This window comes from Littorina saxatilis, linkage group LG9, assembly GCF_037325665.1.
Source record: "Littorina saxatilis isolate snail1 linkage group LG9, US_GU_Lsax_2.0, whole genome shotgun sequence".
NCBI classification, from domain to species: domain Eukaryota; kingdom Metazoa; phylum Mollusca; class Gastropoda; order Littorinimorpha; family Littorinidae; genus Littorina; species Littorina saxatilis.
The window spans coordinates 64,610,623-64,621,297 of NC_090253.1; the positions used below are offsets into that span (position 1 = coordinate 64,610,623).

The 10,675-nt window shown below is 43.2% G+C and overlaps 2 protein-coding genes across 5 annotated transcripts in view; both read right to left on the reverse strand.

Moving 5' to 3' along the window:
- The window catches only part of LOC138976803 (methyl farnesoate epoxidase-like), a 31,080-nt gene extending 24,999 nt beyond the window's left edge, over positions 1-6,081 (reverse strand). Inside the window, exon 1 of one of the 4 annotated variants that reach the window (XM_070349693.1) lies at positions 5,955-6,067. The gene's annotated coding sequence lies outside the window, so the exon portion shown is untranslated. Of the gene's footprint in view, positions 1-5,954 lie in introns of all 4 variants that reach the window. The other 3 variants (XM_070349695.1, XM_070349694.1, XM_070349697.1) reach the window with 3 other exon arrangements.
- A 1,999-nt stretch (positions 6,082-8,080) lies between these two features.
- On the reverse strand, positions 8,081-9,741 carry LOC138976804 (cytochrome P450 2U1-like; the record flags this gene model as incomplete). Its single annotated transcript, XM_070349698.1, is given in 3 exon segments — positions 8,081-8,593; positions 8,777-8,876; positions 9,372-9,741. Coding segments are annotated over 3 exon segments (705 nt in total), but the record flags the coding sequence as incomplete, so codon positions are not given.
- Positions 9,742-10,675: the final 934 nt, after the last annotated feature.

A 10,675-nucleotide genomic window follows, 5' to 3' on the forward strand; every position in this document is an offset into this window, starting at 1 on the left:
TTGATTTTTATAACTATCGGGTTATCTATCTGGTAAAAAATCAAAACCCTGTGTCATATAAATCGCTTGCAGTGCACACAAATTCGAGTCATGAACCACCCTCATTAAATGACAAAGTAAACATAATGCGTTCGTATGTTGATGCCCGCCCACTGATGTAATAGCCGCTTCTTACAGTTATTGTACCGGGCAGGAGACGCTTTGCACGCAGCAATTCGGAGCATTGAGTTTGTACCGTACTGCTGTGACCCCAGATCTCCGGCAATTTTCGTGACTCTCCAAGTGTCGCCAATCGAAACAACCAATCATTGCGTTAGGATTGGAACTCGTGACTTATTCCATCAAATCAGAAAACACTGGAACACTTTATTTGTTTTGAAACCAACCCCTAGTCTTTGATGAAGTAGCGGTCCATTTTTTTCCCCCTGTGGATGTCGAACAGAAGTTTGGATAGACTTGATGTAACGGCAGCAAAACTTTCCATCTTTGTACATGTATGAAGAAATGCTCACGCATCGTTTCTTCACAAATATCTTGGTATGCCTGCTGCATCGACCTCACAACTTTTACTGAAAGGCAAAGGCACATGCTTCAGCCGCACAGAAAGAAGTAACAGAGACAACAAAATGTTTACAGACAGCATTTATATCCAACAGTCACGTGCTGCTGATTTGCACACCAGGGACTGGCACGCATGAATTGTGACACCAAACACCAGATTTTGAATTTGATAGAACAGTAATAGAAGTATTGATCGACCCGAATAGTTTTGAAGTCAGAAGTGCTCATTGACATTGTGAATGATATGTTTCCTGACACTGGTTCAGTACAAGCAAGCTCAGTGACAAGAATCAATTGAGAGCATGCATTAAAATCATGGTGGCACCAAAACTAAATAGTTCCAAATAACATTTGACATAAAAATTATACATAGTATATGATCCCCTGATCACTAAAACTATCAAATGAAAATGTTATTTATCACTTGACTTTTAAAATGTTTAATTCTGGCGGCCAGGCTGCTCCTTCACTTTTGCTTCTGATAATCATGCACCTGCGTTCCTATCGCAAAGTACGTAGCGCACAATGGCGATCGGAAGTTAACGTCGGAGTGTATACAGGGGGCAGAATCTTGTATATGTAGCGCATATATATATATATGGCCAGTGTGAACAAATTAACACTAACAGTATTTAACAGCATGCGAAAGAGAAAAACTTGACCATTCAAACAACGCGACTCGACTGTGACTCTGTGAGTGCAACATGTGAATGAGGACAGCAATTCCAGGGTGAGAGTGGCACTTAAGAGTATTATGGGGAGACGATGGTGCGTTTAAGTTTCTTGAAAGAACACAGAAACTTGAGAAAGACAAAAATAGCGCCTTTTTGTTTGTTTATAAATACTAAAATAACAGTATTGCTCATTTTGGAAAATTATCAAGTCCTGGGAAAACTATCGCTAGGATTGCTCAGATTTAGCAACTTGCGCCCATGAAGAACAGTCCAAAAAGCCTATTCATCATGACCGCGGACAGTTTTTGATCGCATCATCACTATTTTATTGCAGTGACTTATTCATTTAAAATATTGTGTCATAATTTATGTGTGTGGTATTATATGTACCGCGCTTGTGAAATTTCTAACGGGCTCATGACTTAATCAAGTTACTCACCCGGCTGGAAATGACCATATATATACAGTAAAACCTCCCACTAACCACCTTGAAAATGTCCAGAAAAAATCGGTCATAAAAAGCAGGGGTCTTAATTGGGAGTTTGGGAGGTATACGTTTTCCACAGGGGTGGGAACTGTTGGGCAGTTCAGTCTTGAAAGTTGTGTCCGTTATCCTATTTTTGTTCCCATTTGATGTGCATATGGATAAGCATGGTGTATGTGCATACACCAGCGCACACACGGGCAAGCATAACACACACACACACACACACACACAAACACACACACTCACACACACGCGCGCGCGCGCGGTCTCATAGGTAAAACTCGGTGATTGACCCCGGGTACGAAGGTCAGTGTCTGTAACGTACCTGGGACAGGAAGAGTTTCCTCTTAGACATCAAAGGAGACCGTCCCATAGGTAAAACTTGTTCATCGGCAAGTATGGGACATTGACCGAGGTCTCAGTTGGTGAGCACACACTCACAGAATATGTACACATCAATTCATTATTGAGTTGTCGTCCTAACTGACCCTATCCAACCCCTCATATCCCCTCTCCCCCCCCCCCCCCCCCCCCACTTCGGGGGCAGTCCTTAAATTGTGACAGCAATAGGTGAGAAGATGACAGCCGTGGGCCACTTGACTTGCACGCACTACCGACTACAGACTACCACCCCTGACTCTTGATGCGTGACTAATGGCGTGCGTGTTCCGCGTGTGCTGCGTAATTAAGAACTTTGACACTCCCTGGTTAAAAGGTCAAAGTCGTTATTGACCCTAAGTTGGTAGGTCGGTCGTCGGAAAAAGGAGGGCGTCGTTCTTGGGAGGTTAGTTACAGTGTGAAAAGCATCCGTCCGGAAAAATTCGGTCGGCAAAAGGAGGGGGTCGTTGTTGGGAGAGGTCGTTACGGGAGGTTCCACTGTATATACATATATTAAATAAGCTTAAGTTTGGAGCTTAATCCGTCAATTAATGTCACGACAAATGTTCTTTAGCTTGATTTGTTTGTTTGTTTGTTTGCTTAACGCCCAGCCGACCACGAGGGGCTTTAGCTTGATTACAGGGACTTGTATCAAAAATAAGTAAAAACTGGCAGTGGATTTTGAGCTATGAACACCCTTAAGTTCAAGATCACCAAATCCAAAAACAAAGACTGAAGAGACTGCCAATTAACGTTCCAAAATTCAGAATAAAAAAACCAAGAAAGGTAGGACAGGGGTGTCGTTTGGGTCGGCCCTTCGGCCAATCGCCGATTTTTTTTTTACTTTCGCCGAAACTTTCATGTCGCTATCGGCCAAATGTCCGAAGAGTATTCGCTTAAATCGGCCAAATTTTGTCCATTTTTTTTTTATTGGTCAGGCTTTGATTGCTAAAACTGCTGCCGATGTACTTAGTCAACTGACTGACGTTTATTTCCTTCGCGAATACCAAAAACGAAACATCAATGTTTTGAACGGAAACCATTGCCAAAAAATATAGATGCCAGAGTGGTTTCAACCTCACTCTCAGCGTTCGACGGTTCGCGATAGTTTATCAGTCAGTCAGTGCTTTCGATTTGGATTTGAACATCATGTTCAACCAAAAAAGAAAAATAAATAAATTGGCCAAGGTTTGCTACCCTTTGCCAAGGTAAGTGATTCCGGACAAAATGACAGGAACACCGCGAATGTTGCCAGTGTGAGTGGTAGTACTAGTAGTGTTGTCGAGTCGATCGAAGCAGACGACATAGCAGACGATAGTCACCGCGAATCGAAATCTGCTGAGCCAGAGAATGAAAAGCGTCCTCCAAATCGTGGTTTCCAAGCAAAATGGCTCACCCTACACAGTTTTTATATTTAGTCAAGTTTTGACAAAATATTTTAACATCGAGGGGGAATCGAAACAAGGGTCGTGGTGTATGTGTGTCTGTGCGTGTGTGTGTGTGTGTGTGTAGAGCGATTCAGACTAAACTACTGGACCGATCTTTATGAAATTTGACATGAGAGTTCCTGGGTATGAAATCCCCGAAAGATTTTTTCATTTTTTTGATAAATGTCTTTGATGACGTCATATCCGGCTTTTCGTGAAAGTTGAGGCGGCACTGTCACGCCCTCATTTTTCAACCAAATTGGTTGAAATTTTGGTCAAGTAATCTTCGACGAAGCCCGGACTTCGGTATTGCATTTCAGCTTGGTGGCTTAAAAATTAATTAATGACTTTGGTCATTAAAAATCTGAAAATTGTAAAAAAAAAATAAAAATGTATAAAACGATCCAAATTTACGTTTATCTTATTCTCCATCATTTGCTGATTCCAAAAACATATAAATATATATGTTATATTCGGATTAGGCCAAAAAAATTTTTTTGTCTGTTTCTGGTAACATGGCTAAAAAAAAATAGGGTCGGTAGGTAGGGATTTTTTCTTATTTTTTTTTTACCCCAAATGTAGACCAATAAAACTAACTTTAAAAATCGCGCAAAGAGACTGGATTCACTATACATAGAGACTAGACACTCAACACATTTACAAATCGTCAGCGGACTTTCGTTTTCACACGTTTTTGTTGTTCATTTTCTCACCCTGTCCTTTAACACCAAAAAAAAAATTAAAAAATTTGAGTTTGGAAAAAAAAAGTTTAGGGTCGGCGCCGAAATTTAGGGTCGGTCGGGTGACCAGAAACAGACAATTTTTTTTTGTTGGCCTTAAAAACAAGCTCTGAAAATTAAATATATAAAAATTATTATCAAAATTAAATTGTCGAAATCAATTTAAAAACACTTTCATCTTATTCCTTGTCGGTTCCTGATTCCAAAAACATATAGATATATATGATATTGTTTGGATTAAAAACACGCTCAGAAAGTTAACACAAAGAGAGGTACAGAAACGCGTGCTATCCTTCTTAGCGCAACTACTACCCCGCTCTTCTTGTCAATTTCACTGCCTTTGCCATGAGCGGTGGACTGACGATGCTACGAGTATACGGTCTTGCTGAAAAATGGCATTGCGTTCAGTTTCATTCTGTGAGTTCGACAGCTACTTGACTAAATATTGTATTTTCGCCTTACGCGACTTGTTTATTGGTGTTTTACCAGTCATGTTTCCCAAGGCTTGTCAAGATTAGCACAAGATTGGAAGAGTTTTACTTTCAAGAAATTAAAGTTAAAGGTTTGAACAAGTTTCAGAGAACTGGTGTCTGATGTAGTTAAATCAGCTTGTTTTAGTTGCAGTAAGCAACATATAATCCAGGGGCGGATTATGGGGGGTGTTACACTTACAGGGGTTATGGACCCCCCCCCCCCCCCAAAAAAAAAAAAAAAAAAAAAAAATGTGAATTTTGTATTTTTTTCTGTCTGTAAAGCCGGGGGAAGAGTTAATTGTTTAATTCAATAATTGTCACAGTATGCGACATGTCTTCCTTCTAACCATACTATATGATGTCGGGAGCAGATATCAGTGAAGATAAATTGCCATTATTTAATACTAACGTTAAAAGAAATAATGAGTGGCTGCTGACACCAGTTGATCATGTTTAAAATCAAGGATAAGCCACAAATTGTTTATTAAATAGCTAAAATTCTTCAGCTTCAGGGGGGCTTTGCCCCTCAGACCCCCCCCCCCCCCCGCCCAACGGGACCCTGGACCCCAGGTTGTACTCCCCACCCCCCCCCCCCCCCCCCCCCCCCTCTGGCTTAACTTGACTGCTCCGCCCCTGTAATCTGTGTTCCTAAGACAATGATTGTATGTATTGGTGTTCCCCTCTTGAGTCTTGTGCTTCGATGTTGCGGTGACTTTGTATGAGCCAAAATAATAGCCGAAAATTTTCCAAGATGTCCTAAAGTTTTCTGTCAGTTTCGGCCAAATGTCCCAACATGATAATGTCTAGCAACACCTCTGTAGGATGTTGGAACGTTTGTTATTGACAAACAATACGTTACATTTACAAATATATCGACCCAACGGTCTTTAAAGTGCATAGACAAACAATGAGTAACAAGAACTTAGTCTTTCTGTGATAGTAGTAGTCCAGTGGACGACACCTTCCGCCTGTGGCTTGATCGAATATTTCGACCATTTGGGAAAGTCCCAAGCGAATGAATCGTAATCGTACCAATTGTTTAGTCAATAAGTATAACAAACGTTCCAACAACCTACATCACATGTACCTTTCTTGTTTTGTGGTTCAAGATTACCCACCGGGTACACCGTTAAATTGTTGGGATTTAGCCAACCCGGACAAAGCGATGCAGTGTAACACACAGCATCACAATTCACATGCGTTTCAAACCTTACCTTCGAGTGAAGTCTGGGTCCGCCATTGAAATTAAAAGCAAAATCCAGGGGACTGTACTCTCCCACAGTTAAAAATCGATCTGACTAATTACCGCCCGACACCGCCCGATAACTTTCGCTCTCAAGCTCTTTGAACATGCATAACTCCCTTATTTTTAATTTCTATGACTTAAAAGTTGGTACAAAATGAGAAAATGTTGTGAAGATAGTAGATATATAAACATATTACATGCACATGCTTTAGTTTGAGGTCGGGCGGTGGGGCCGTCTAAAAACAAGTCTGACATGCTTTCACTTTTGCTCTCAAGCTCTTTTAAAATGCATCATACCTTCCTTATTTGTATCTAATTTTATTTCCATGACTTTAAAGTTGGTACACCGCAAGAAAATACCATACAATTACTATAAAGTCAAAAATATAATGTGGATATGCTTCGGTTTGAGGTCGGGCGGTAATAAGTTAGAGCCGTTTAATACATGGCACATCAAGTTAATAGTCTTCCGGTGGTCATTTCAAATTGACGCACAATCAAAGCCGGATTGAAACCCACAGAGCGAAGCACATACAGGAGCACATACAGGAAATGTGCCCATTGCGGGTGTAATTAGAAACCTCCTCCGGTCCTAACAACAAAAAGAATACAGTACAAGTGATACCTGCTGAAAGTCAAAGGGAAGTAACTGTGTAAAGTGTCGACCCAGAAAATATACTGACTTACTTCCCGTTCACCGCTTACTTCACAAGATGGTATCGTTGATAAAAGGGCGGCTACAACAAGGTTTTTTTTCATGTGTAAGCAGGGCCAGATGGAGGGGGGGGGGTCTGAGGGGGGTGGGTGTTCCTTGGTCCCCCCCCCCCCCCCTAGCCGCTGGCCGCCCGATGTATCCCCCCCTCCCCCCCCCCTGCCGCCACTGATAGGCGCCGCCCCTGGACCCCACATGGGGCCCCAACGGCCCCTGCCACATTTCTGTAGACCTCCCCCCCCCCCCCCCCCCACCCCCTCTATTATACTAGATCCAGCCCTGGTAAGTGAAAACGTTGTTTGGGATATTAAAAAGTCAAGTTTTTACAATGTTTTAATATCAAGGGGGAATCGAGACGAGAGTCGTGATGTGTGTGTGCACGGTGTGTGTGTGTGTGTGTGTCTGTGTCTGTGTGTGTGTGTGTGTGTGTGCATATAATTATATATATATATGTGTGTGTGTGTGTGTATATATATATATATATATGTGTGTGTGTGTGTGTGTTTGTGTGTGTGTGTGTGTGCAGAGAAATTCAGAGTAAACTACTGGACCGATCTTTATGAAACTTTACATGAGAGTTCCTGGGAATGACATCCCCAGACTTGTTTTCATTTTGTTGATAAATGTCTTTGATGACGTCATATCCGGCTTTTTGTAAACGTTGAGGCGGCACTGTCACACCCTCATTTTTCCATGATTGAAATTTAGGCCAAACAATCTTCGAGGTTTAAAAATTAATACATGAGTTTGGTCATTAAAAATCAGAAAATTGTAATTAAAATTATTATTTTATAAAACGATCCAAAAATAATGTTATCTTATTCTTCATCATTTTCTGATTCCAAAACTATATATTTATGTTATGTTTCAATTAAAAACAAGCTTTGAAAATTAAAAATATGAAAACTATGATGAAAATTAAATTTCCGAAATCGATTAAAAAACACTTTCATCTTATTCCTTGTCGGTTCATGACTCCAAAAACATATAGGTATGATATGTTTGGATTAAGAACAAGCTAATTTTGGCTTGTCAATGTCAATGCCTTTGCCACGAGCGGTGAACTGACGATGCTACGCGTATACGGTCTTGCTGAAAAAATGCAGTGCGCTCAGTTTTATTCTGTGAGTTCGACAGCTTGACTAAATGTCTCTCTCTCACACACCCACACCGTACAAGCACACACACACTCACACACCGTACACACACACACACACACACACACACACACACACACACACACACACACATTGAAAGATGCGCAGCAAGGCACTAGTCGTGAAGACATTTTTAAAAGTGTTTGTTTTTAACCACTTCAAATACAAATACTACACTACGTGGCCGGTTGTATTCAGTTCACACACACACACACACACACACACACACACACACACACACACACACACACACATACACACACACACACGCGCGCGCGCGCGCGCGCGCGCACACACAAACATACGCACAAGCACGCGCGCGGCACGCACGTCACCACTGACGCACACAAACGTAGACCCCCACAACGACTTCATTCCACACCTACAACAACCGAAGACACAGATACACACATTCTCTAGATGATAACTGTTTGTTGACACCCTCACTGAGAAACCATCAGGGGCACCATCAGGGGCACCATCAGGGGCACCGTTTTCCTTTCTTAGTCTCTCGCCTCCACTTTGACACAGAAAGGTTTAGGTCGTAAGAGGTGATCCAAGGCGCCCTCTAGCGTCATGTTGGGGTGTGCGGGCAGGGCCCGTAACTGGTGCATGATGGCGGTGAAGAAGAGGAAGAGTTGCACGTCAGCTAGGCTCTCCCCCGGACACTGCCTGGTCCCCGCTCCGTACGGCATGAAGTGGTCTGGGATCTCCACGACTTTGTCTTCGTTCAGAAACCTGCGGAACAATATGGCAACATATGGCGTGACATGGCACACTACTGATTACATGAAGTGGTCTGGGATCTCCAGGACTTTGTCTTCCTTCAGAAACCTGTGGCACAAGTTTACACACACACACTCACACACACACACACACACACACACACACACACACACACACACACACACACACACACACCTGTAGGGGTTGAAGCGAGACGGGTGAGGCCAGTAGCGGGCGTCATGGTGCAGACCCCACACGTTGAACAGCACCAGCGTGTCACGGGGGATATCGTAGCCTGGAAAGAGCACACAACTTGAAACACCATCACCACGACGTTTTGGTGTACAAAACTGACAGGTGCTTGGACACATGCACACACATGCACGCTGGTACGCACGCACGCATTCACTAGCACGCACGCACACACACACACACACACACACACACACGAACGCACGCATGCACACACACACACACACACACACGCACGCACGCACACGCAAACATACACATACACGCACACGCACGCACGCACACGCACACCCAAACACACCCAAACGCACACACACACACACACACACACACACACGAACGCTCAAGCACGTTCTCACAAAATCCCATCGTGTACATAACACTACCTCACTGCGCCCTGTGAGGAAGAAGAAACGGGTGGACATCAGCCAGTCTCTCAACTTAACACAAAGCAGCAAACAGACAGACAGACAGACAGACAGACAGACAGACAGACAGACAGACAGACAGACAGACAGACAGACATGCAAGATCTCACCCTGTATAACAGTACCCTTCCTCGTCCTGTGCGGAGTCAGGAAGGGACGAACGCTGGCCAGTCTCTGCACCTCGCACATCACAGCCTCCGTCAGGGGCAGGTAAGGCTGGTCTTCCAAACTGGGGAGGCGATCCCGACCCACCACAGCATCGATCTCCTTGTGAACTTCACCTTGCACGTCTTGGTTCAAGGCCATGTAACCCAACAACCAGGTCAAGGTCACTGCGGTTGCCTGGAAACCGGATCCCGCAAGGTCGAGAAGGATGTGGTCAAGGTCGTCCTTGGTCAGCAGGCCGGAGTCCTCCCCGCTCTCCACGTACAGTAGCAGCTGGTCAGTGAAGTCCCTCAGGCTGGCCGGATCGTACGTGTCCTGAAAAAGGTCAATACAGAGTTCTAGATGAGCGAACGTGTAGCCAAGACGTGTAGATATGACGTCACCCGTACACGTACTAGAGAATTGGTCTCGATGATGCTGACCCTTCTCCAATGTTCCAAATGCAGTCATCCATTTCCCTCTACGTTGTTTGCCTCCATATGGGCCTAAAGCCGAAATAACACCTTGTGAAACCTTGCAAGATGTGTACATCTTGGCAAACACGTCAAGTAAAAACTAGATTTGATGACGTTACCCCATCCTGAACCCAGGTCAAAATGAGTTCGGCTCATTCTCTCCCTGACAGGATGCCTTGAGTTTCCTTGTATTTTTTTTATTTATTTTTTTACATATTTAGAGCTTTTTGTAATGTATTATTGATATAAGCAGATTCGCGATCGTCGATAATGATTTTTCATGGTGTTTTGTAATTTTTAAATTACAAAGGAATTGATATGTAAGACAGTTTCAAGCGAGCTATTTTTCGGGGCTGTATTTACTGTGCAAACAACTCTAAATATGGCAAAAGTGTCACGTGATAATCAACCGTTTGGTTTCGGCGCTAACTGGAGCAGACGATTTTTTCTGTAACCAGTTGACAGTGATGAAACCATATTATACGGTGTCCTTCCGGCAGCAGTCCCAAAATGTCGACTTGTTTTGACCTTAGAACGATGTCTTTATCATAACTGTGAAGAACAGAACGGAGATCACTGTCGAAGTCGGCCAATCTGCAATGATTTTCGTCTCGGGAACACTGACTGATCTCAAATTTAGATCAGTGCTCGCGAAAAACATATGGGAGATAACTCTGTATTCGTGTTTTGATAGATTCGCGTAGGACTGTAGCGTCCGGTCAGAGAGACAACTGGCAATAGCCGTGGAGCGATGCTTATGCGTATACGTTCTGAAAAACTTCACATCTAGATCT